We start from the raw sequence: 27,176 nt of genomic DNA, 5'->3' as shown, positions 1-27,176 counted from the left end.
TCTTGGTCGAGTTAGCCTGAGCTGCATCACTCTTATCCAAGTCAGTCCAAGTTGAATCGCTCTTAGTCGAGCTCCGAGTTGTGTCACTCCTGGCCAAGCCAGTTTGAGTTGAGTCACTCTAGACCAAGCTATTTAAAGTTGAGTCATTCCCAACCGAATTAGTACGAGCTAAGTCTACTTGAGCTCTTGACGATTGTTCAAGTAAACTTCCTTGGGTGTGGCCTCCCATCCCACCTGCTCCTGACTATGCTTGGATATGGTGTTCATGTCATCCCAAGTTAAACTTACGCATGACCCATTAAAAGTACATGTCCTACACTCTTATATATGTATGGCTTCCCATCTACTATCATCTTAAGTCATACTTAGGCATGACCTGTTTTAGCTAAAAGTTTTACTTAGGTATGATCTCCCACCTACCTTCACTTATAAATGTTGTGTATATTGATGTAGCACAACATACGAACAAAATACAACCCTATTGAGAGGAGTAAATTCTCACACATAAAAAAATTGAAAATTCAATTGATTCAAGATGATTAAATTATAAGACTCTAGACTTCTTTTATAGACTTAATTTAATAATAAATATACTAAATAAGAAATTTTTAATAATTTAATAAGGATTATAATTAATTTTCTATTTATTATCTAAATTAAAAATATTAATTACTAAATAATAAACAAATCAAATCTCTAATCATTACAACATCTTTATTCTTCAATTTATTTTCTTTTATTACTGAAGTGTCAATTTAGAATTATCTTTATTTTTTTTCAAATGTTATTTATTATGATAATTTATTTCCTTCTCTGTGTGTTATATATCCCAATAAGCAAGCGAATTTTGGACCCATCATGCAATGATTCTGTTTTTATAATTTAATTATCTCCATAATATTATCACCAATAAATAATTTATTTCCTATTATTGATTAGATCAAAGTGCTTTAATGATTCTATCTATTTCTATATTTCAAATTTAAAATTTTTATACATTTGGAAGACTTTAGAATCATTATTGTCTCATCAAATACACATAATCATAATTCATAATTTTAGTTATTGTTTTTTATTTCATATATTAAATTTTTTGAAGAGATTTGCTAGGTTATTTTTTTCATAAATTAGTAAAATTAAAATTAATGCCCGATATGTTGTTAATTGTTTTATTATATATATAAAGAAAATCTAAGTAATGCGTGCCTCAACAAAAGAGGTTTCCTTCCAAGGGGTGTAAACATGTAAGTAAAGCTTAACAACCCACAACTCTTGCACAATTATTAGAAGAGGATTTTTCTAAAACTTCCTCTATTGTTCCCCTTCTGCTTAAACATGTCGAGCCAATTCAAACGTCATTGTAACTCTTTTCCGTATACGCTTTGCTTCCTCATCCTATCATGCCGGTGATGTTAGTCGGTCGAGTAAAACATTGCGAAGTAGTTGGTCTACTTTGTGACATTGTGCCACTGCTGCAAGCACATCCGTGAGCTAGGATCGTATTCCCAAAGGCCAGACGACATTTGCCGCTCCAACTTGTTCTTTCTTCCATTGATCCAGTTGTTATGAAGTACCACACACCCCAACTTCAAGCAGGAAGCTTTAACATCCTGCTCTTCCCACAGGTGTTTGTAAGCTCCATTCGGAAACAAATTCCGGTCGAGGAAAACCACAGTGACATTGGTCCTGGGCTCCCTGCATTTGTCACTGTCCACGCGGTTGACACCACCTTCACCACACAAAACATCATAGAAACTTGGCTGCTCTGACAGATTTGAACTCAGTGCATGTTTAACCACCATGTCCAGTGCAGCAATTGTAGCTGAATCGGAACGAACAAAGTAGAAGCCGGAGTTCAACCTCCTAGGCAGGTTCATAGGCACTGCCGATACAACAACAACAACAACAAAGTCATTTTAGCAGTAAACAAAAACTAATAGTGCAGTACCTGTTTCATTGACTTATGATACCACAACAGCATGACAAACATTTCACTGAGATATACAATGAGATTGTCATAGCCGTAGGCGTACCTGTTTCATTGTATTCATCAGATTGTGCAACCAGTGTGGCAGGACCAAATGACAGAAGATGCGGCAGCGGATTACTAAACCAATAGACATCGACATCACTCATTAGCACATTGTATCCAAGTCTCAATATCTGCAGTACAATTCTGGATTTCACCTTTGTCACTCTCTGGAAGCACTCGGTACCGAAGTGGCAATCATTGAAAGTGATATTGCTTGGAGCAAGTGGGTCCTTGAACACCGGTAGTCCCTGCAATGACAGAAACAATCTGATTCAGTCATTCCAGTGGAAGAAATAAGAATGCAAAGCATCTAAACAGAAAATGAATGGAAGCAAGATACCTGTAGTATTGAGAAACGATAAATTTCAGAATCAAGAGCACACACTAGGAAATTTTTCACAGCCAGATGTCGTAAACGACATACCCAGCTCATAAGCATGTCTCTGTAATTGTCTCCAGCAACTGCAAGGACAATTGAGTTGTCCTTGTCTGCAACAAGTCGGAGGACTGATTCTAGTGACCATGGCAACTGAAGCTCGGATGGCTTTTGTGGAGTAGATTCATTAAGCATCATTGGAGAAAATTGATACAACATGTCAGACGCATCCTTATTCTTCAAACAAGCATCTAGCTGCTTATATCTCCATGAGTACATAATCCTTGAAAATAACTGAAATTTTTTGGGAGCATAATTGTTATATGTTTCGAGACCAACAGACACTTGTGAAAAATAAACAGTGCCCTTTACTTGATCGACCAAATAATATTTGCTAAAACACTTCACAACTTTAAGAGGCTTGTTAAGAAGGTTAGTTTGTTGGAAAGAGAGGGATCCATACAATGCAGAAAGTTGAAAATTTCCTCTGCGCCTCCAATTTATTTCATCTTCATTATCAGTGATTGTGGTGAGATTGCTAGCCAATTGATCAAAACTTTCAGGATAAATACTAGAAAGCACCATGCTTGAATCGATGAGTAATCTAAAATCTGAAGACAACACCTCATTTGCGAGCCATTCGTTATGAAGTCCTTCTCCATATAGGAAAGGGGGGACAATCCCAGCATGAAGAGGTAGAACCCCTTTGTTCCATGCCATAATTAATCTCTCTCCATGAGAATAATTCTGTTTCTTAATCAGATATTCCTGCAACTGATTTAAGATGTATAACTTGTTTTTTATCTTACCGGCTATCCAATCTAAAATGGTTGATGGAGACAAGTTCATCCATACCTTATCGATATCCACCATTTCACCATCTTTTTGTAGCCAATGCTTAGGTAAATAGGAAACGTAGCGAGGTTTGGCAATGATGAACCAATCCTGCTTTAGAGTCTGAGCATAATATAAAACACTAAGGAACTCAGGTAGGAGAATCGTCTCAGCATCCATAAGAACAGAAACTCCAGAATGAAAAGTATGTGATCTAGCAACCATGGAATGAAAAAATGGAATCCCCATGAACCTAAGATTGAATCAAGTATATCAATGAAAAGATGTTTTCAAGCTTTTATGAAATATACAAAGAACGAAATCACCCATTCTTGTATAAGTAGAATGAAGTTGAACTTGTATACCAAGAAACGTTCAATTTGAATAAACTAAAATCAATTTGTAAGGCTAATAATCATTTGACAAATGAAACTTGAAGAAACAACAATGACAGGAAGAGGCAAAGTCTTAAACTATCAAAGATCTTTACATGTCACAAGAAACATAGTTTTGTTTGGTGCCATACTCGAAACTTGACATAAAATCCAGTGATTTCTTAAAAAATAGCTGTGAAGAAGTTCTAAATCAGGAGTCAAAGCAATGTTTTGCTGCCAAATTTGTATATCTTTGATACCAAAGTCTAGCTCAATCTTCGACTAAGATGAAAACATCTAAAATAGTTCTAAAACGTCTCTATATGAACCCTAACATCAGAAGGTTGGGGTCATAATAATTGATTTTTCACTATCCCACCACCCACCCCACACTCCCCACTCCCCACTCCCCACTCCACCCACCGACCAACTAAAAATGACAAATGATTTGATGAAGATATGTCAATACTCCATCGTTCCAGTACGAAATATGTTTAGTTCATGCTTTGATTTGATTATGAAACTACTATGGAATAACAATAACAAGGGATAAAGTTAAAGAAACGTCTAAGAGACACATGAAGCACGTTCGAATTGATTTGCATGAGCAATATTCTATATTTCTTCACCAAACAGTAGAACAGTCCAAGTACTAAAACAGATAATGAGGAAACCAAATAAGACAAGTTCAGCAAGCACAGAAGGAAGAGACAACAAAAGTGCCTGTTTTCTCACGTGAAATCGATGGAAGAATCAACCACCGCCCGCGGTCCCAGTGAGCGGGCAAAGGCAAAGATGGATGGGTGCTGGGCGAAAAGGACGACAGAGACGTCCGGAGAGAGTGCCAGCCACGATCGAACCGCCGCGTCCTGTCTGGCGTCCTCCAAACTCGGCTTGCCGCAGGCGAACGGCCGCGGCGCAGCGAATATGACTATTTTGGGCCGATCGAGGTGAGCATCACTTACCTCAAGACGTAGTCGCTTCTCGTGTAGGCGTTCGTTTAGGACGAAGTAGATCGAAGCGTTGAACGCGAAGAAGAGGAGGCAGACGCATCCAAAACTCGAAAGCAAGCATGGCATTCCCTGCCAAAAAGGGAAGGGGGCAAAAACTAGATACTTCACTACCGCTTGCGAATCCGCAAAAGGGGGGAAAGTAATGGAACCGTGGATGATGAGACCTTGAACGGAAGGTGCCGCCGGTGGCGGCGGAGGCGAGTGGGGGTGGAGAGGTGAGCAAGGTCGCCATTTGCGATGATCGATGAAGAAGCAGAACTCACCTTGGCGGATGCTGCTGCTGCTGCAACAGTGAGCGGCATCAGTAGAATCCTGAGAAGATGAAGAAGAACGGATTAAAGGGTTTTAGGATCCAATCGAGATGGGGAAGAAGAAGTTGAAATTGCAAGACGAAGTAGAAAAAGGCAGTAGAAGAATTAACAAAAAAAAAAAAAGGAATTGGAGGTAGAGGAACTTTAACGGAAAGTAAAAAAATTAAAAATTAAAAATTAAAAATTTAATGGAGTGGACCAGCACCAATAAATGGAAGATCCAATGCGTGGGGAATCTCGAGTCAACGCGTCGTGGGATCTGGATTCTAATATATATATATATATATATATAACGCCACCTTCCAAGACGAAGAACAATATTTTTAATGCAATTTAATATTTTTAATGCAATTTACCAGACCGCGTAGAAATTTTTAAACCACGCATTACGCTCTGTCATTTACCAAATCACGCGTCTCTTACCAAAAATATCCCTCCGTTTCTATGTGCCATTGTTACGGTATGAATTAGGGGTGAAAATGAATCGACATTTTTTATGAGTTTTTCTATTGGATTTGAAAAAAAATTTAATTTATATTTAAAATTATCAAGTCAAATTTTTTAATAATTTTTTCTAACCAAATTCAAATCTATAAAATTTTAGTTAATTATTCATGAACCACTTGTGAATCCAACTTAAATCAAACTGTGATTATTTTTACATAATTTTAATTTAAATATACTTAAATTAAAATTTAAATAATTTAAATAGAATTTAAATTTAAATCATTTTGAGTTATAATTCGATTCTGTTTGAAGCAAAATTTGAACAATTTAAATTGAATTCAAATTTTATTTCGAATGGAGCTTAAACTAAAATTATTTATATTTTTAATTTTTAAATTAAATTTAAATTTTATATATATTATTCGAATTCAAATTCAAATATTAATATGTTCCGGTTGAGAATAGTGTCTGGACACGTCACTAGACCTTCCCCATCGTCGGCATGGAACAGGAAGATGGGTTGAGTGCGACAAGACCTCCAGTACCTGCGAACACCAAGAACATGAGTAGGAAGGCCAGGGGATGCCCTGGCGCGACCACTCTGACGCTCAAGTCAGGAACAGCGGGAGGAGAAAGAGGATGAATAGTAAATGACTTGAGCCAGGGAAGAGAGTAGAAGAAGGGGAGAAAAACTTACCTGCTGAGGAAGGAGTGGTCGTTTTAAGGGGAGATGAGCGTGTACACCTGTCACATCATCATTTAAGGAATATCTCATCGAGATTAATGAAGTGTTAGGAACAATCGAGTTCCCTGTCCCATCGCCGATAAGTAGCCATCTTGTCATGTCTCACGCGGATGTCAGAGGGATGACGGTAATAAATGGGAATGTGGACTTGTCAGAAGTCATGATGGGATATGCCAAGGCACTGTAGGGCGCTTCGTTGATTCGGCTTGATAAGAGGTATGCACGGCGAGGGCGGTGGCCGTCTGGCGATCCGGGCACTGAATGCCTCCATTCGGCGCTATAGCCGAATGGGGGTGTAACCGAATGGAAGCGAGGACGAATGGACGATTCGACCACTGAGCGGACCGAAATGGGCGATTCGGCCACTGAGCGGACCGAATGGGTGATTCGACTACTGAGCGAACCGAATGGATGATTCGGCCACTGAGCCGATTGGACGAATCGAATGGACGAATCGACCCCTGACTGACCGAATGGGTGAATGATTCGGCTCGGCAGCTTATTCGCTCCGAACCGAATGGGTGATTCGTCGATGGTTTCTTTAAATGAGTAGAGAGGGAGAGAAGGGACTTGGTCAGTCAAGTCTACAGGTGTGGCTGACTGGGCCTTTGGGCGAGATCAAGATCGAACTCGAGTCGAACCAAGAGATCTCTTGGATTATCCCCGTAACATAATATGTTGATATTATTCGATTCAATTCAAATCTGTTCTGCTTTAAACCATTCACTCTAAACCAATATTCAAACCATTAAACCGTATCTCAGATGTAACAGTGCCTACCCAAAAATTGTTCAGGCAGCTAAAAAAAAGAAAGTAAAAAATAAAAAATAAAAAATTCAACGTGCGTCGACTGACTGACTACCTCTGAAGCTTGTACAATAATAGTTGCTATATTATCATTGCCGCCCAAAATACTATTTTGATCATCTTCGTTGTTGATTTAGTTATTTTAAATTGGTGTTATTAATTGATTGATTATGAGTTGATTTAGTAGACAATGGTTTGATCATCATCACTACTAATACTATTAATGACTTAATAGTCGATTGATGATTTAAAAAAATATTTTTATCGTAATTTGAGTTGGCTAATAAAATATTTTAATTTATTATAAGAAAATCATTAGTTTATTACAAGTGTAGTTTTCTAAATGCTTCTCCAGTTGAAAACAGTAAATTATGAATTAATGATACGAGCAATTAATTGATGGATATTAAATAGTTGTTTTAAAAATGTAGTTGATCAATAGTGACAAGTCAATTGATGTTGAATAATCAACTAATTAAATACTTCTAGAGATTTTTTTAGATTTCGAGAGAAGACTATGAATATAGGACATTATGAATTTATATTCATCTTCTATCACAATTATACTCAAACATTTTTTTTTCAGGCTCTATAATTTTTTTGCTCTTTTATAAACCATACTTATAAAAAAAATTTCGCCTCTAGAAAGTAGTTGAGAAAAAAAATAATAAAATTTTGAATAGAAGTTAGGGCTATTAAATCATGTAAAGAATTAAATTAATATTTATCATTTATGTATTTCCTAGAATAACTACTTTTCTTATCTAAATTTTTCTTTAAAGGTATTAACCATCCCTTAAAATTTTTTTATCCTATATAATATTGACGCTCAGGAAGTAAGATGTGAAATTAAAAAAAAAAACTCATTAACTGAATTAAAATAAAATAAGATAAAAATATCACAATGTGGCACATGTAAATTATATACTCACCGCTGTACCAAATATTTAATTATCATCGTAACTTCAAAATTATATAAATCATCCAAAAGACACTTAAAAAAAAAATCAAACGTTTCATCGTATATTTTATTCTCAAAATATGTTTGTAGCTCTTTAATATTATTCTTTATTTTCAAAATTATTAAAAATTACTATATAGCTATTAAAACATTTAAAAATTACTAAGTAATTATTATAATTATTTTAAAAATAAATTTAATTAATTTAAAATAATTTTAAAGAAATTTAAAATAATTTTGATTAAATTGATAAAGAGCATTTTGATATAATAATGTTCAGATTTTTTAAAAAAATTATGATTCAAAATCTAATTTAGGATTAAGATTCAAGATTTATAATTTATTCAAATATATAAAAGCCACTGAGTAGTTGATATAATAATATTATATTAAGTATTACACGTTATAATATCTACCTAATAGCTTCTATATATCACTAAAAAATAATCTGAAATAGCAACAGATTTAACAATCACATTTATTTTAGACACTAATTTTATGATTGATATCGATCGTTAAATAACAATCAAAAATTAATTCGGTTGCTAAATAAGATCAACAAATAGTTTGGTTGCTATTTTAGCGATCAAACTCAAGTTTGATTGCTAATTATTATGGCTGAAATCGGATTTGATCACTATTTTAGCGACCAAAATTGAGTTCGGTCACTAGGTTTGAATTCAGACTGGGATTAGGGTTTAGGGTCTGGATTCAGGTGGGATTTGAATTAGAAGTTTAGCAATCAAACTTGAGTTTGGCCGTCAAATTTTTTCTCCTAAATCTCAGATCTGCTGGCCAGTGTGTTTCTCTCTTTCCAAACCCTAAAATTTTCTGTAAAACACCGAATCTCCTCTTCAGCGTAATCTCTCCGGTGGAATTTTTCTCTGATGTTGCGGGGTGGTAGTGGCGGTAACTTTGCCTACTTAGATTTCTCCTCCGTCTTTTGGTCCCATCTGTAGGGCTGAAAGGGCTCTAATTGGTCAGCCATTCTCCCTTGTTTATCTTGTCCCTGTGGTTACTTTAAACGGTTGTCTAAATTTCTCTCTTCTCTCTTGCACTTTGGATGATTTTGTCACGTCCAATTTTTTTGGGTAGGCCCTATCCCTTTTGGAACTTTAATTTTGGCTTTATAATTTACAATGCATAATCAAATATCTTACTTTTATTTGTATGCAAATTTATGTACGATTTTGATCCGTAAGTATGTTGTAATGATCAAGTTTCTAATCAGATAAATCCTAAAATCCAGTTCTTTCTGGCTTCTGAGGGCATACTTAATTAGAGTCGTTTTTTGCATCCTCGACTTATTTGGCATTCTAATATCAGAAATATAAAATAAAATGCACCCAAGTTACAAACCTTGAGCTATCAAGTACTAACCCATATTGTGTTGTTTTTTCATCTTAGAAGGTATAAAGCAAGGTAAAAGATGTTAGAGGGTAAGAGCGGCCCTGGCTTTGCTGTGTCAGCCATTTGGAACATCCGTACCATGCTCAAGAAAATGAATACTTGACATGTTGAGATACAATCAAAGTTTCACATTGAAAATACATGAAAAAGATATACATTTTTGCTTTGTAATATGATATCTCATATAAATACATTGTGGCATTGTGTACATACAATCTGGAAAGGGAAAGTTTATATTTCATGTTGGTAGTTATTAATTGTAGAGGATAGCTTTTAAATGGGTACATGATTATGCACGTTTTCTATAGAGTCAACCCTAGTTTGTCATGTCGAGCATTTTGATTTACCCACTAATGGATCATTGAATTAGTGGGCCTTTACATTACAAAATTTACCAACAGTTTTATCTTCAATTTTTCATGAATCAATCATTGCCTTTATTCTATATTTCCTTACACACTTTAATTTACTGCATAGTTTAGTTACCAATGACACATTAATAGAATACTTAGTATATTTTAAATCACTAATGGCATGATAATAACAGAATGATAATGCTGATGAGTTTGTACTTAGATTTCATTCCATGGATGGAGTATATGTAAGCATAGTTTGAGGTGTCAAGTTGTCTCACTCGAAATACTCAAATATTTTGTTTTGGCATGTGAAACAACACAAGATACCACCTCAAGAACCACTTCCTTTGCAAGGGTCTGTGAGCGGATGAAATACAACTTCCTTTTCCATGAGTGTACGTGAGCAAATGAGATTAGGGTTCTAATTCCACAGTTAGACCTTTTCATTGTAAGTTTTCATCTTTGTCTTTCTCCTCTTCCTCCGGCTTCATTTGCATTGTTTGCATCTTTCTCCACTTCCTTTGCCTTGGTCAACGTCATCAGTGTCTTCTTCCTCTGCTTGAGCCTTGTCCTAAGACAAACCTTTGTTCCTTTGTCCAAGCCAAAGGGGGTATTCCTTTGTCCAAGCCAAGGGGGGTAAAATTGAGTAAATATATAGTATCGATTAATCGTTAATGCTAAATGAAACCTTGGCCTCCCGATCTTGGTATGCTTCCTTAAGCATATGCCGACCTCCCTCTCCGGTCTCGGTATGCTTCCTTAAACATGTGCCGATCTTCCTCTCTAATCTCGGTATGCTTCCTTAAGCATATGCCGACCTCCCCCTTCGGTCTCGGTATGCTTCCTTAAACATGTGCCGACCTTCCTCTCTGGTCTCGGTATGCTTCCTTAAGCATATGCCGACCTCCCTCTCCAGTCTCGATATGCTTCCTTAAGCATGTGTGGACCTCCCTCTCCGATCTCGATATGCTTCCTTAAGCATATGCCGACCTCCCTCTCCAGTCTCGGTATGCTTCCTTAAGCATGTGCCGACCTTCCTCTCTGGTCTCAGTATGCTTCCTTAAACATATGCCGACCTTCCTTATGCTTCCTTAAGCATATGCTGAGCTACCTATCTCAGTATCTCGATATCCTTCAGCATATACTCTCCCCTTCCAGTCTCGGTATGCTTCCTTAAGCATGTGCCGAGCTCCCTCTCTGGTCTCGGTATGCTTCCTTAAGCATATGCCGACCTCCTTCCTTTAGCATATACCGAGCTCCCTCTCCAATCTCGATATGCTTCCTTAAGCATGTGTCGACTTCCCTCTCCGATCTAGGTATGCTTCCTTAAGCATGTGCCGACCTCATAATCCAATCTCTACCTGCTCCCCGACTTGTGGCCCGACCTCAGGACTTGGTCTTGATACATCTCCTACGTCATGCGCTGACCTCCTAATCCGGTCTCTACCCACTCCCCGACTTGTGGGCCGACCTCAGGACTCGGTCTTGATACATCTCCTACGTCACGTGCCAACCTCATAACCTGGTCTCTACCTACTCCCCGTATCGTATGCCGACCTCATGACTCGGTCTCTGCATGTTCTTGCATCAAGCGCCGACCTCATAACTCGATCTCGGCACGCTTCCTGCATCCAAGGTTAATCTTCGGCACGTAATACTTATTTGAAAGCATGGTCGTTCCACCTAAATCGGGGAGGATAGAACTAGTTCTTCCAAAAAAACAGAAACACATTCTCAAATATATATCAACAGACAGAATCTTTCTAGAACGGAACGAGTATGCCAGAATATTTCTCAAACGGTTGTTAATATTTCAGAGATAAACTACTATAAAAAGGTAGCTCATGCCCATGGGCAGAGGTGTGCATAGCAGGTAATAACATGTACAAGGCATGGCAGAAAATTAAAATTTTACAGAATAAAATTATTCTATGTGAACAAATAAATTTTACAGAATAAAATTATTCTACGCGTACCTCTTTGATGATGTTTGAGCGGTGTTGATATCAATCGAACGGTCCTTGTCAGAATCCCGCCTCTACTGGTGATCCACGCCAAGCTCCTGTCTGGACAACTTCTGAAGCCACGAGTCGTGTCATCATCTTCGGTACTAGCCGATGATCGATGATGATCGAATCAAGAGAAGCCTTATTCCGGAAGTCACGCAACAACGTTTGTCGCGATCGTTCCAGGGCTTTCCAACTATCATCGAGAATCATATTCTCGACATAGTTTCGATTGATCAACTATTGCCCGACGATTTAGNGGAAGAAGAAAGCAGGGCAGGGGTAGCCGAAAATATAAGAAAACCAAAGGTCGAGGCGGAGAAATCCATGGCAAGAGAACCAAACCGATCAGAGACGCGCGTGCTCTGCAAGCGGCGAACGCGCGTGCTCTGGAAGCGGCGGACGCGCGTGCTCTGGAGAAGTCGCAATTGGGGAAGAATAACCCCAGCTTCTCCCGCGGCGTGTGAATCGCGAGAGAGAGAAGATCGCCGCCGTCAAATTGTGATTCGCGGAAGAAGAAGGGCGGCAGCTTGGGAGAAAAATGTGATGCTAGGGTTTCTCCCTGAAACCGACGGCCCATTCCTCCTCTGTCTTTGTCGCGTCGGGCAGAGAAGGAAGAAGAACACTGTCGAATCCTAGCGTTTCCTCCTTCGACGGCAACAGAAGAGGGGATGGTGTCGCGAGGAAGAAGAAATCGCGATATAGGAATCACGATCAAGTCGGCGCCGAAAACCCAAACTAACCGGGCTCTGATACCATGTTACCAAAATAACTTAAGAAATCTTATTCCATTAAGAGATACAAACCCCTATTTATATAGGAGTTTTATAGACCTATTCTATGAGATTTATTCTAATAAATATAACCAATATTTAACCAATAGTAAGGGAAAATGTTCAATAGTGGATTGTCCACCGTAAACGATCAAAGATCGTGGACCTTGGAGTAGCAGCCTTTGGCTGTGAACCAAGTAAAAAATAAAGTCCTTGTGTGTTTATCTTAATTTTTGTCTTTACTATTTTCGCTGCATATTATTTTGATTTACGAGCGAGCACGATTGACGGGTTTTCAAAACCGGAGAAAACCCGCTAAAAGATAGCGTTATTCACCCCCTGTCTAACACTTATTCGATCCTACATAAGGTATTAATTTTTTATAATGTTGTAAGTAATAGTGTATTAGTTAAGTAGAAATGTATGAATTTACAGATAAGATTAATATTAATCAGTACTAAATTATGATTAATTATTTAATATGTACTCATATAAACATTAATAAAATAAAAATACTAATAACTTGTCAATACAACTAATATTAAGTAATACTAAAAATATAAATAATTGATATACAATGATATTTTTCTATTTTATTCATATTAATTTATTTACTTATGATAATAACATGATTTATTTATATATACAATAATATTGATCTAAATAAGTAAAATTTATATTAAATTATAATTATATTAATGCATATAAGTTAAATTTATATTGAGTCCTCCCCTGGCGCTATCGTGCAATGGTAACCCGCATGTAGTCTTCCAAGCACCCATGGTTTAATTACTAGCTACGGCGTATTGTAGGACATTTTCCTCCAATGAGATGACAAACTTGGGATGTTAACTCGCTCATTGCAAGCACTTTCGGATTTACGACCGTTATGAAACTTTCATGGGATTAGGCTGATCATCCTCGAGATTTGTTGGCCCGAAGGACTGGATACCGGGAGCTAGATAAAATTTTTTTGATTTGTCTAATTAATATATTCATGTTACTCGTAGGTGTGGTTTTGAGAGGAAAAAAAGATATTTTATTCATGAATAGGAGAGGTATAAATACATGAGGTATTACTTAAAATAAGTAGCTAAATACAGAAATTCTAATTAATAGGAAACTAATTGGGTGATTGATAATTAATTATAGGAAATAGTTATAAATACAAGATATTCACAGCTATAGCAGAATATTAGAATCATCTAAATTAGGATAGTTTGATTTTCCACACTCCCTCTTAAACTATGTGATAGATACTCATTAAGCCGAGTCTGAGATTAAGTTCACTGAAGGTGGGTCTGAATAGAGCTTTGGTGAGAATATTTGCAACTTGTTGATGAGAGGTGACATAATTCATCAACACAATCTTATCTTGTATCTTCTCATTGAGAAAATGTCAATCAATTTCAACATGTTTTGATCGATCATGTTGGACAGGATTCTTAGCCATTGTCATAGCTAACTAATTGTCACACATCACCTTGTATAGGACCTTGGAAACTAATTCTGAGCTCTTTTAACAATCGTTTTAACCATATTCCTTCACAAAAGTCTTGAGCTAAGGTTTGGAGTTCTACCTTAGCACTACTACAAGCAACTACTAGCTAGTTTCTTGCTGCACCAAGTGACTAAATTTCACCACATGAATGAGCAATAACCAGATGTTGCCTTTTGATCACTCTGAGATCCTGCCCAGTCAATATCTGTAATGATTTCCACTAATCGATTTGTCATTTTCTTAAAGAAAAGTCCTTTTCTAGGATCTCCTTCAAGTATCTTAAGATTCTACGAATAACCTTCAAGTGATCAATTGAAGGATTGGTGAGGAACTGGCTAACACAACTCACTGCATAACTGATATCTGGTTGTGTGTGAGTGAGGTAAATCAATTTACCTACTAGGCGGCATTGCTGTTTCTTCTTCTATTCTAACCTTCAATTTGACATTAGGATTTATAGGTTTTTCTAATGGATGACAACCACTCATACCAGTTTCACGAAGCAAGTCTAACACATATTTGCGCTAAGAGACAAATATTCCTTGATGAGATCTACCGACTTTCATACCAAGAAAATATCTGAGAAGTCCTAGGTCCTTCATCTCAAATTCCTTGGATAGGACATTTTTAAGTCGTTTTATTTCATCTTCATTGTCTCCTGTGAGTACTATATCATCGATGTATACAATTAGAATGATCACCTTACCATTGAGAGTGTGCTTAACAAACAATGTGTGATCGGCTTGGGATTGATAGTAGCCCTCCAACTTCAGGACCTTGGAAAACCTCTCGAACCATGCTTGTGGTGATTGCTTGAGTCCATACAGAGATTTCTTGAGTTTACACACTTTCCCTCTTGTTTGACCATTCTCAAATCCTGGTGGAATTTTCATATATACTTCTTCAACTAAATCTCCATTCAAAAATGCATTTTTCACATCCAGTTGGAATATTAGCCACTCTTGATTTACGACACAAGATAAGAGAACTCTCACGGTATTAAACTTGGCAACTGGAGCAAAAGTCTCATGATAGTCAATCCCATAGGATTGTGTGAATCCTTTTGCTACTAGACGTGCCTTAAATCGATCAACACTTCCATCTGCCTTTTGTTTCACAAAAAAACCCACTTACACCCAACAACTCTCTTTCCAGGTGGTAGTGGTGTGAATATCCAAGTCTCATTTTCCTTTAGAACCTGATATTCTTCAAGGACAGTAGCATGCTAGGCAGGACTTTGTTGGGCTTCAAATACATCTATGGGAATCTGGATTTTGTCTAGTGTTGACACAAAAGCTCTAAACTTCTGTGAGAGACTGGCATATGACAGATGATTTTGAATTGGATGCATTATACAGGATCTAGTACCCTTTCGAAGAGCAATTGGTAGATCCAGGTTGGAGATAGAATTATCTAGTGATTCAGAATCCATGGGCTCTGACTGTGGACTAATGTTCCGGCCAATTCGCCGTGGACCGTTCATCTACCGGTTCAGAACTGCTGGTGTACATGCTCCTCGAAGAGAATCGCCGGGGGAGATGAGGGGACCTGAAAAGCACTAAAGAAGAGGGTTAGAATGGCGCCGGGGGACCCCGACAAGCCACTCCGACGCTCAAGTTAGAACAGAGAAAGAAGGAAAAGAATAATATGCGTGTATAAAATGAGAGAGAAATAGAGAGAGAGAGGAGGCCCTTTTTTTCTTCATACCTGCGGGGTTTATATAGTATCAGGCGGAGCATCATCTATGGAGATCGGCGCATGTGATTGGCTATTGATGCGCTATTAATGTGGTAAGGATAATTTTTGAGGGTTTTCGAATATCCAATGGTTCAGATTTGCTGATCTTCATCTGACGGTCTTGTGCATTAATGTGCAGGATTTTAGGGGGCCAAGTTTGGGGACTTGGTCGTCATCCTTATCCTTTTGGATGGGTGATAACTAGCCGGATCAGAAGCCTCCCCTCCAAGTCTAGTCGAAGGAGGCGTAGTCCGACTGACTGGACTATGTATAATGATCTAATCGTCTCGCTTACCATATTGGTGCTGAGCTGTTGAGATGAGGTGCCGAACTTGAGGTGGTCGAGACGAGATGGCCGGGATGAGTGGTTGAAAGATTTGGATGAGTGGATGAGTTGACAGAGTGGCAGAGTTGCCGGGCTGCTGAGTGACAGAGTGGTCGCGCAAGGCGAGACCGAATGAGATCGAGGCCGAGTGAGGTAGCGTTGCCAAGTGGGGCCGATGCCGAGTCAGGCTGAGGCCAAGTGAGGCCGAGGCGGGCGAGCCGAAGCTGAGTAAGGTAAAGGAGCGAGGCTGAAGGCCGAGACCGAGGTCGAGGTCGAGGTCGAGGAGGCCGAGAGGCCGAAGTTGAGGTGAGGCCGAGGTCGAGATCGAGGCCGAGGCCGAGGTGAGACCGAGTGAGGCCGAGGCCGAAGTGAGGCCGAGGCCGAGATCGAGACCGAGGTCGAGGCCGAGGCCGAGTTGACCGAGGTCGAGGCCGAGGCCGACGAGACCGAGGTCGAGGTCGAGTGAGGCCGAGGCCGAGGCCGAGATCGAGGTCGAGTAAGGTGAGGCCGAGGTCGAGACCGAGGTCGAGGCCGGGAAGTGAGGCCGAGTCGAGCCGAGGTGAGGCCGAGGTCGAGGCCGAGGTCGAGGCCGGGTGAGGCCGAAGTTGAGTAAAGTGAGGCCGAGGCCGAGACCGAGGTCGAGGCCGAGGCCGAGGCCAAGTTGAATAAAGTGAGGTCGAGGCCGAGTCGGGAGAGGCCGAGGTTGAGATCCGAGGTCGAGGTCGAGGCCGAGGTCGAGGCCGAGGTCGAAAGTCGAGGCCGAGGTCGAGGCCGAGGTCGAGGCCGAGGCCGAGATAAGGTCGAGGCCGAGGTCGAGACCGAGGTCGAGGCCAAGTGAGGCCGAAGTTGAGTAAAGTGAGGCCGAGGCCGAGATCGAGAAGAGGTCGAGGCCGAGGTGAGGCCGAAGTTGAATAAAGTGAGGCCGAGGTCGAGACCGAGGTCGAGGCCGAGGTCGAGGCCGAGGTCAAGGCCGAGGTCGAGGCCGAGTGAGGCCGAGGTCGAGGCCGAGGCCGAGGTTGAGGCCGAGGTCGAGGCCGAGGTCGAGGCCGAGGTCGAGGCCGAGGTCGAGACCGAGGTCGAGGCCGTGAGGTCGAGACCGAGGTCGAGGCCGGGTGAGGCCGAAGTTGAGTAAAGTGAGGCCGAGGTCGAGACCGAGGTCGAGGCCGAGACCGAGGTCGAGGCCGGGTGAGGCCGAAGTTGAGGCCGAGGCCGAGAGTTAGGTCCGAGGTCGAGACCGAGGTCGAGGCCGAGGTCGAGGAGGTCGAGGCCGAGAGGTGAGGTCGGGTCGAGGCCGAGGTTGAGGCCAAGTGAGGCCGAGGCCGAGACCGAGGTCGAGGCGAGACCGAGGCCGAGGCCGGGCCGAAGTTGAGGCCGAGGTCGAGGCCGGTGAGGCCGAAGTTGAATAAAGTGAGGCCGAGGTCGAGACCGAGGTCGAGGCCAAGTGAGGCCGAAGTTGAGTAAGGTGAGGCCGAGGCCGAGATCGAGGTCGAGGCCGGGTGAGGCCGAAGTTGAGTAAAGTGAGGCCGAGGTCGAGACCGAGGTCGAGGCCGAGGTCGAGAGGTCGAGGTCGAGGCCGAGGTCGAAAGTGAGGCCGAGGTCGAGGCCAAGTGAGGCCGAGGTGAGGCCGAGGCCGAGGAGGTCGAGGTCGAGGTTGAGGCCGGGTGAGGCCGAAGTTGAGTAAAGTGAGGCCGAGGCCGAGACCGAGGTCGAGGCCGAGGTGAGGTTGAGGCCGAAAGTAAAGTGAGGCCGAAGGACCGAGACCGAGGTCGAGGCCGAGGTCGAGGCCGAGTGAGGCCGAGGTAAGGTGAGGCCGAGGCCGAGGCCGAGGTGAGGCCGAGGCCGAAGTTGAGGCCGAGGCCGAGGCCGAGGTTGAGTAAAGTGAGGCCGAGGCCGAGACCGAGGTCGAGGCCGGATGAGGCCGAGACCGTTGAATAAAGTGAGGTAGAGGCCGAGACCGAGGTCGAGGCCGGGTGAGGCCGAAGTTGAGTAAAGTGAGGCCGAGGCCGAGATCGAGGTCGAGGCCGAGGCCGAGTAGGTCGAAGGTGAGGCCGAGGCCGAGACCGAGGTGAGGCCGAGGCCGAGGTTGAGGCGAGGTCGAGGCCGAGGCCGAGGTCGAGGTCGAGGGCCGAGTTGAAGGTAAGGTGAGGCCGAGGTCGAGACCGAGGTCGAGGCCGGATGAGGCCGAAGTTGAGTAAAGTGAGGCCGAGGCCGAGACCGAGGTCGAGGCCGAGGTTGAGGTGAGGCCGAAGGTTGAGGCCGAGGCCGAAAGTGAGGCCGAGGCCGAGACCGAGGTCGAGGTCGAGACCGAGGTCGAGGCCGAGGTTGAGGCCGAAGATCGAGGCCGAGGTTGAGGCCAAGTGAGGCCGAGGTCGAGGCCGGGTGAGGCCGAAGTTGAGTAAAGTGAGGCCGAGGCCGAGGTCGAGGCCGGGTGAGGCCGAAGTTGAGTAAAGTGAGGCCGAGGCCGAGATCGAGGTCGAGGCCGAGGTCGAGGTCGAAGTTGAGGCCAAGTGAGGCCGAGGCCGAGACCGAGGTCGAGGCCGAGGTCGAGGTCGAGACCGGGTGAGGCCGAAGTTGAATAAAGTGCGGCCGAGGTCCGAGATCGGGGTGAGGCCGAAGTTGAGATAAGGTGAGGCCGAGGTCGAGACCGAGGTCGAGGCCGGATGAGGCCGAAGTTGAGGTGAGGCCGAGGCCGAGGTCGACCGAGGTCGAGGCCGAGGTGAGGCCGAGGTCGAGGTCGGGTGAGGCCGAATCAGTAAGGTGAGGCCGAGGCCGAGACCGAGATCGAGGTCGGATGAGGCCGAAGTTAAGTAAAGTGAGGCCGAGGCCGAGACCGAGGTCGAGGTCGGGTGAGGCCGAAGTTGAGTAAAGTGAGGCCGAGGCCGAGGTCGAGGCCGAGATCGAGGTCGAGGCCGAGGTCGAGACCGAGGTCGAGGCCGGGTGAGGCCGAAGTTGAATAAAGTGAGGCCGAGGTCGAGACCGAGGTCGAGGCCGAAGTGAGGCGAGGTCGAGTTGAGGCCAAGGTAAGGCCGAGAAACTAGACTGCTGAGCTAATAGAGCTGCAGAACTGACAAAGTTGACTGAGCTACCGAGCTAACAAAACGGCTGCTGAACTGACAGAGCTGACTGAGCTAATAGAATTGCTGAGCTGACTGAGCTGCTGAGCTAACAGAGCTGCTGAGCTGATCTGAGCTGCTGAGCTGACAGAGCTACTGAGCCATCTGCGACTGGGCTGTCATAAGGCAATGTCATCGAGCGCGGAGCTCGGAGGTCCGACCTGTCGTAAGGCAATGTCATCGAGCGCGGAGCTCGGAGGTCATCGAGCGTCGTAAGGCTAAGGTCATCGAGCGCGGAGCTCGGAGTCCGGCCTGTCGTAAGGCACTGTTGGGGAGCGCGGAGCTCAGAGGTCAGTTTGTCATAAGGCTAAATCATCGAGCTCGGAGTTCGGAGCTCGGAGCTCAGAGGTCATCGAGCGCGGAGCTCGGAAGGTCATCGAGCACGGAGCTCATCGAGCGCAAGGTCATCGAGCGCGGAGCTCGGAAGTTCATCGAGCGCGGAGCTCGGAAGTTCATCGAGCGCGGAGCTCGGAAGGTCATCGAGCGCGGAGCTCGGAAGTTCATCGAGCGCGGAGCTCGGAAGTTCATCGAGCGCGGAGCTCGGAAGGTCATCGAGCGCGGAGCTCGGAAGGTCATCGAGCGCGGCTCGGAAGCATCGAGCGCGGAGCTCGGAGTTCATCGAGCGCGGAGCTCGGAAGTTCATCGAGCGCGGAGCTCGGAAGGTCATCGAGCGCGGAGCTCGGAAGGTCATCGAGCGCGGAGCTCGGAAGTTCATCGAGCGCGGAGCTCGAGCGCGGAAGGTCATCGAGCGCGGAGCTCGGAAGGTCATCGAGCGCGGAGCTCGGAAGGTCATCATCGAGCGCGGAGCTCGGAAGTTCATCGAGCGCGGAGCTCGGAAGGTCATCGAGCGCGGAGCTCGGAAGGTCATCGAGCGCAATAACCCTCCCTCTTCTTACACTGAAGATTACATCAACGCTTTGGAGGTAACACAAGCAATTAGTTCACCAGCTGTTGGGTTTATTACTGTTGAGAAAGCCACAAATAGTGACATAAACAGGCAGAATAACACAATTATTGAATTGTTGTTAACTATTAACAAAAAGCTAGATCTTTTGCTAGCAAAGCCTGTTGTATCTGAATCTTCTAAACAGGTGGAAGCTTTGACAAAGCAGCTTGAAGGACTAAATCTGACACCTGTTAAGAAGAAGAAGGAACCTTTCTACGTCTATAGGGATCCTTTACAAATCTTTAAAGAAGAAAAAGAAAAACTGAATGGCAGCAAGGAATAGGCCAACCATCACTGAAGGTGGTAGAACTGAAACTGTGGAGCCGGTTACATCTTCACAAGAGGATCAGATCAGAAGTTACCGAAGAATGGCAAGACTTCGGTATGAAGCTCAAAGAAGGTTACAAGGTACAAGAAATGGAGCAAGGACTTTGGAAAGCCAATTAAACCCTGAAGCAGAATTGGAGATATCTCAAAGAAGAAGGGCTTCTTTAGTTCCAGCTGAAACATTATATTCTTCTAATTGGTCAGAACCACGTCACAGAGTATACCAGCATTATTCAGAAACCAGAATCCTGGTGACAGGGGGCAGCAGAATCTTCCCCTGATAAACCAGGAAAGTTATACAACTCTTCGAAGGGAAGGTATGCAACTAATCCATCTGGGGTTAGTTATGATTAGAATACATGCCTTACATCGCAGGAATGCTGGAGTTAATGCTTTGGTAGTACTAAGAGATACACGCTGGACGGATGATAGATCTATTATCGGAACAATGGAAGTGGATCTTTCAGGAGGTACGCAGTTAGTATATATTGCTCCAAATATGTTAATCAGTGTGGAAGATTTTTATCATCATATTGAGCTGGCTATCCAAACCCATGGATATGAGGGTTGGAATACAACGGAGTCAAATTTATTGATTACCCGAGGGTTAATTGGGAGGCTAACTAATACTAGTCATGCTGGTTTCCGTTATAATGTACAAAATGTTGCAAACTATTTGGCCAGTACAGGAATTCATGCCGTATCAGCAACACCAAGGACAATAGCAGAACTGCAAGGAATGAGATGGACTTTGCAGCCAACATCCGTAAACCAAATTCGAGTTCCTCAAGAGGTTAGAACCACTACTTTACTGGATGGTTCAATAGCCTTATCTTTTCAGGGGTATCAGTCGGCAAGGCATTCTCAACCAAGAAGAATGAGTAATCTTGATGTTGAAGAAATCAGAGAGGAAGGTGAAGAAGAGTTTATTGGGATGCTTTCAGCCAAATATGTCCCAAAAACTCAGAAAACGCTATCAACATGTAAACATGATGAGCACTTGCAGAAACCTCAACCCATTTGGGACACCTTGGGTGAACCCAGTGGCAAATATGACTATTATGTGGATTACTCGCCACCAGTAAGGCCACCTGAATATTACCTCCCTATCATTCCAACAGGATGGGAGGATGATAATGAAGAATGTCCACCCTAAAGAATATTGAAGGTTAACACAACTTCTTATGAAATTCCCCCAGAATGGAGGTATGATGAAAACATACCCTGCTTAAAGAAAGAGGAGGATGTTCTGAAACCACAAAATCAAGAACCATCAGAGGAAGAATCCTTAACATCCAAACAAAAGAAGAAATTTCCTTGCTATGGCTGGATAAGCGAAAGCGAAGAAGAAGAATGTGCTCTGCCCAGCATATGGGAAGACACACCTTGGGATGAGGATCCATTTTATGAACTTGAAGATCTACCAAGAGAAGAAGATGAGATTCGTACCAACACTGATTATGGTGAAGATAGTGATGAAGATTTGAGTTCTTACTTCTTGGGTCTTAATAACCTAGAAGTAGACTATCCTGTGTATTCAAATTCTCCAACTTCAGTTTTACCTGATGAAGAGATGCAATCACCCCAATGGGATGAAGAAAGTCCTGAAGCAGAAACATATTGGCAGCAAACTATTCATGAAGTTGAACAAGCTGAGGAGGAATATTCAGCAACAAACAGGCTGAATAATCTTTCAATTAATGATGAAGAATCAACCTCACTAGAGGAAGGAGAGAACCAAATGAATGGTTACCTTTTGTAACCCAGCCACAGTCACAAGGTCAGGAGAATTTGACAACTACAACACAAGAAGCAATACATATGGGAGTTGATTCCCCCTAATAGAGCAATTGGCAAATCTGGATTATCCAATATTGCAAAGCATGATGCAGCAAGCAGCAACTGCAGAAAAAGCTCTATCAAGTACCAGTGCAATATCCAGGTACAATCCTCCACAAGAACCTCTTATGGGTCAAATTAATTATCCTCCTGCGCAGGTGAGGCCAGAAGCAAGGGAACCAACTACTATATTTAATGGAAGATTTAGGGCGCGAGGTTACAACCATCAGCCCTGGACGTTGCCATCAGCCCAAACAAATGATGGAGCTATTTTAATTTTGCCCGAAGATATTGGGCAATATTTTGAAGTAATATCTCGGTGGGAATCCATTACCAATAATCTGGTAAATCAAAAGACATGGCTGGATAATGCTCAAAAGGTACAATTTATTGAAAATCTTCTTGGAGAAACTGAAAAGAAAATGTGGATACAATGGTGTATGGCATATGCAGCTGAATATGAAGCTCTTATCCAAATGGCTGGAGAAACTCAGAATGTTTTATCTGCCATCAGAAGGTCAATTCTGTTAAATGATCCTTATCAAGGCTCCACTGTGGAGCAGGATCAGGCTTTCATTGATATTGAAAGGTTAACTTGCAACAATATGAAGGATATTTTTTATTATTTAAATGACTTCAAATTTCTTGCAGCCAAAACTGGTCGAGCATTTATTAGCCCTGAACTTTCTGATAAAATATTCAAGAAAATGCCACCTTTGATAGGCCAAGAAATAGCTGCTGCTTTTAAAGAAAGATACCCGGCAAACCAGGTAGGCATTCTACCAAGGATTCATTTTACTTACCAATATTTGGCAGATATATGCAAGAAAGTGGCGGTACAAAAGGTTGTTAAAGATCTGGCATTCTGTAGCAAGATACCAATACCAGGATATTACAATAAGCAGAAGAAATATGGCCTGAGAAAATCAAAAATATACAAGGGAAAACCTCATGATTCTCACATAAGGGTTTTCAAAAGGAAGAAAGGAGAACAACAAAAGAAATGTAAGTGTTTTATTTGTGGCAAACCAGGACATTTTGCCAGAGAATGCAAAAGAAAGACAGGAAATATTGCCAGAGCAGCAGTGATGGACTAGCTTGATCTTCCCTCTGACTATGATGTTCTTTCAATAGATATTAATGAGGATGATTCTGATGCTATTTGCTCATTTTCTGAAGGAGAAACAGGTCCTAATTATGTTAATGTTGCATTAAATGATACACCATGGATGCATGAGACGGTTTTCATGCTAGGTGCTGAAAATTGTGGATGGAGAAGCCAAGTTTTTGTGGGAGAATTAATGAAAAATTGTCAACATGAATGGGAGGAAAATCAGATTATTGAAGACAGCAGATACGTATGTTGTACTCTTTGTAAGTTAATTACTACTGACAACATGCGTCTACACTGTGTATTATGCAGAATGACAGTATGTCCTACTTGCGGGTCATTCTATTTAAACAAGACCTTGGTATTAAAGAAGACTGATATCATTCCACCCTATGAGAAGGAAGACCAAATGATACAAGGTCTACTGGACTATACCCAGTACCTACGAAGTACTCTGGACAAAAAACAATTGAGAAAGTAAGAAATTCCAGAGAATGGTCTTTTTATCAAGATAAAGAGGTTATCACAAACAGCAATAATACCAAAACATCGAACTACAGGAGCAGCTGGTTATGATCTTTTTACAGACGAAGAAGTGCACATATCAGCCCAGCAGCAATGTCTTATCAAGACTGGACTTGCATAGAATTTTCAGAAGGATACTATGCTCGAATTGCACCACGATCCAGTGCAGCCTTACGGTTCAACCTCCTTATCAATGCTCGGTGTCATTGATTCAGATTTCCGGGGGGAGGTACGGATTCTTGTATACAATTGTTCAAATCTAACCCTTTCGCTGGGACATGGCAGCTGTATTGCACAGTTAATATTTGAAAAAATCATGACCCCACCCATCATAGAAGTAGAGGAGGTAGGAGAAATTATGAGAGCCTCTGGAGGTTTTGGTTCAACAACAAGGGAACAGCCATCAACAAGCCAGGAATTATTTTTTTCAGCAACAGGCAAGACCTTCTTAAACGATTATACAATATGGTAGTAACTATGCAAATCCCTGGTATAGCTGACACGCAGGTTCGAGCAATACTGGACACAGGAGCAACTACCTGCTGTATTTGTAAAAGTGCATTACCAGAGAATGCATTTGAAGACATCAACTACAAGATAGTCTTTTCAGGGATAAATTCTCAGCAAGAAACATCTAAGAAAGTTAAAAATGGTTTCATGAGCATTGGGAGGCACAAATTTCGCATTCCTTTCACATTTCAACTTACTATGAATCTCAGAGATGGAATTCAAATGCTGATTGGGTGCAACTTTATCAGGGCAGTATCTGGTGGTCTCAGGATAGAAGGAACAGAGGTAACTTTTTATAAGGAAATTACTACAATTAATACCTCTCCTGAAGTAAATATTGCAGCCAAAGCAATACCAGAATTAGAAATGGATGAAGATGAATATCTCAACATTAATGAAGAATTACTGTTACCTAAGCAACAAGTACTGGTAGGGATAGATTTTAAAATGCAATTTGCACTAGTAATGTAGAAGTTAAGGGAAGCAGGAGTCATTGGGGAAATTCCTCTAAAGCACTGGGCAAAAAATAAGGTAATATGTAAGCTTGATATTATTAATCCTGATATTACTATACAGGATAAACCGTTGAAACATATTACTCCTGCAATGGAAGCAGCCTTCAAAATACATATAGATGCTTTACTAAAAATGAAGGTAATCAGGCCTAGTGGAAGTCGGCATTGAACCATGGCCTTTATTGTGCAATCAGGTACAACAGTTGACCCAGTAACAGGGGAAGAGAAAAGAGGAAAGGAAAGACTGGTTTTCAATTATAAGACCATTAATGATAATACTCATAAAGACCAGTACTCTCTACCTGGCATTAATCTTATTCTTAAGAAAATTGGGAATAGTAAGATTTTCTCAAAATTTGACCTGAGATCTGGATTTCATCAGGTCATGATGAGCCCTGAGTCTATTCCGTGGACGGCTTTCTTAGTACCACAAGGATTATATGAATGGTTGGTAATGCCTTTTGGGCTAAAGAATGCACCAGCAGTGTTTCAAAGAAAGATGGATAACTGTTTTCAAGGATGTCAGGATTTCTTGGTTGTTTATATTGATGATATTCTTGTCTTTTCAGCTAATGAAGGAATTACATTGTCAGCATCTTAGCAGGATGCTTGATATATGTCAGAAGGAGGGGTTAGTCCTTTCCCCAACCAAGATGAAACTTGCTCAGGTGGAAATTGAATTTCTGGGAGTTATTGTGGAAAATCGGAGAATTAAGCTCCAATCACATATTATTAAGAAGATAATTGACTTCAACGAGGAAACTCTCACCACATTGAAGGGGTTAAGGTCTTTTCTGGGAATTCTTAATTATGCTCGGTCTCATATTCCTAATCTGAGTAAATTATTGGGGCCTTTATATTCAAAAACCTCTCCACATGGGGATCGAAGGTTTAAACCTTCTGATTGGGCAATTATTAAGGAAGTTAAAGCCCTGGTAAAAAATCTACCAGACTTAAAACTCCCACCTGAAGATTCTTATATCATCATTGAAACCGATGGCTGTATGGAAGGCTGGGGAGGAGTCTGTAAATGGAAAAAATCAAAGTTTGATTCCAGAAGCACAGAAAAAATTTGTGCTTATGCTAGCGGTAAATTCCCAGTCCTTAAAGCCACAATAGATGCAGAAATTTATGCCTGTATGGAAGCATTAACAGGCTATGAAAATTCATTACTTAGACCGTAAGGAAATCACTTAAGAACTGACTGTCATGCTATCATTAAGTTCTTTAATAAAACGGTCAGTAATAAACCATCTCGGGTTCGATGGATTTCTTTTGTTGATTACATTACAGGGACAGGGGTGGAGATAAAATTTGAGCACATAGAAGGTACCAATAATGAGCTGGCTGATGCGCTTTCAAGGCTGGTGCATCACGTGACGACCAAGGATCGTGCAATTGAAAGGAGCCTGACCAAAAAGAATATCAATTATTGCAAAAGACAGAGGATTCAATGGAGGAAATTAAAGATGCCCCCATGCAATAATAAAAAAGGTTCTTGGAAGGACAATCCTAGCACTATGTGCGTCTCTGTAAAATTCAGGGATACCTGTTTAAAAGGAATTGAGCCCCGGGGAGCCGTTCCTTTTCATAAGCGGTATTGTCGGACCGTATGCCACGCACCGGGGGTTGCCCCCGTGCCGCCCTATAGGATGTGCGCGCCGTCCGCACGTCCGCGGGGCAAGTGACTCGGGGAAGGAAAATGTCATCACGAACGGCCATGTCGGACCGTATGCCACGCACCGGGGGTTGCCCCCGTGCCGCCCTATAGGATGTGCGCGCCGTCCGCACGTCCGCGGGGCAAGTGACTCGGGGAAGGAAAATGTCATCACGAACGGGCATGTCGGATGGACCGTATGCCACGTGGGTCAAGAAAAATGTCCGCAAGCCAAGTGGGTCGAGGAAAATAATGTCATTGTGAACGGCCATATCGGACCGTAGCAAGACCGGGTACACAAGGGGCCCCATCGCATCTTTACTTACCTATCATTCACGTGTCCACTAACCCATTATTAAAGGTTGTTGGCTAAAACAAGCAGCCGCACCTTGTTTTACAATACCGCTTATGAAAAGGAACGGCTCCCCGGGGCTCAATTCCTTTTCGTACCCTTATTTACAGAGACGCACACAGTGCTAGGATCGTCCTTCCCAATGCTTTTTTCACGATCATGGGGGCATCTTGAGTTTCAGCCATTGAATCTTCTGTCTTTTGCAATAATTGATATTCTTTTTCCGTCAGGCTTCTTTCCATTGCACGATCTTTGGTCGTCACGTGGTGCACC

The 27,176-nt window shown here is 42.3% G+C and overlaps 1 protein-coding gene and 3 pseudogenes across 1 annotated transcript; 3 read left to right on the top strand and 1 right to left on the bottom strand.

The window, feature by feature from the left end:
• Window positions 1-1,263: 1,263 nt before the first annotated feature.
• LOC141845154 (beta-arabinofuranosyltransferase RAY1) lies at window positions 1,264-4,945 on the bottom strand. Its single transcript, XM_074733206.1, has 6 exons — window positions 4,794-4,945; window positions 4,352-4,698; window positions 3,264-3,495; window positions 2,373-3,182; window positions 2,034-2,280; window positions 1,264-1,882 (listed from the first exon to the last, which is right to left on the bottom strand). Exons 1-6 carry the CDS (start codon window positions 4,929-4,931, stop codon window positions 1,449-1,451), a joined length of 2,208 nt encoding a protein of 735 aa, XP_074589307.1. The 5' UTR covers window positions 4,932-4,945; the 3' UTR covers window positions 1,264-1,448.
• A 15,388-nt stretch (window positions 4,946-20,333) lies between these two features.
• Window positions 20,334-22,156, top strand: LOC141822717 (uncharacterized; annotated as a pseudogene).
• Window positions 22,157-22,280: 124 nt separating this feature from the next.
• On the top strand, window positions 22,281-23,722 carry LOC141822708 (uncharacterized; annotated as a pseudogene).
• Window positions 23,723-23,753: 31 nt separating this feature from the next.
• LOC141822697 (uncharacterized) lies at window positions 23,754-25,495 on the top strand (annotated as a pseudogene).
• The last annotated feature ends 1,681 nt before the right edge of the window (window positions 25,496-27,176 follow it).

This window comes from Curcuma longa, chromosome 1, assembly GCF_044706935.1.
Source record: "Curcuma longa cultivar G26 ecotype Majalengka, Jawa Barat chromosome 1, ITB_CL_G26_1.1, whole genome shotgun sequence".
Taxonomy (NCBI): domain Eukaryota; kingdom Viridiplantae; phylum Streptophyta; class Magnoliopsida; order Zingiberales; family Zingiberaceae; genus Curcuma; species Curcuma longa.
The sequence above is the reverse complement of the archived record's forward strand: the minus strand, read 5'-3'. Positions and strand labels throughout refer to the sequence as shown.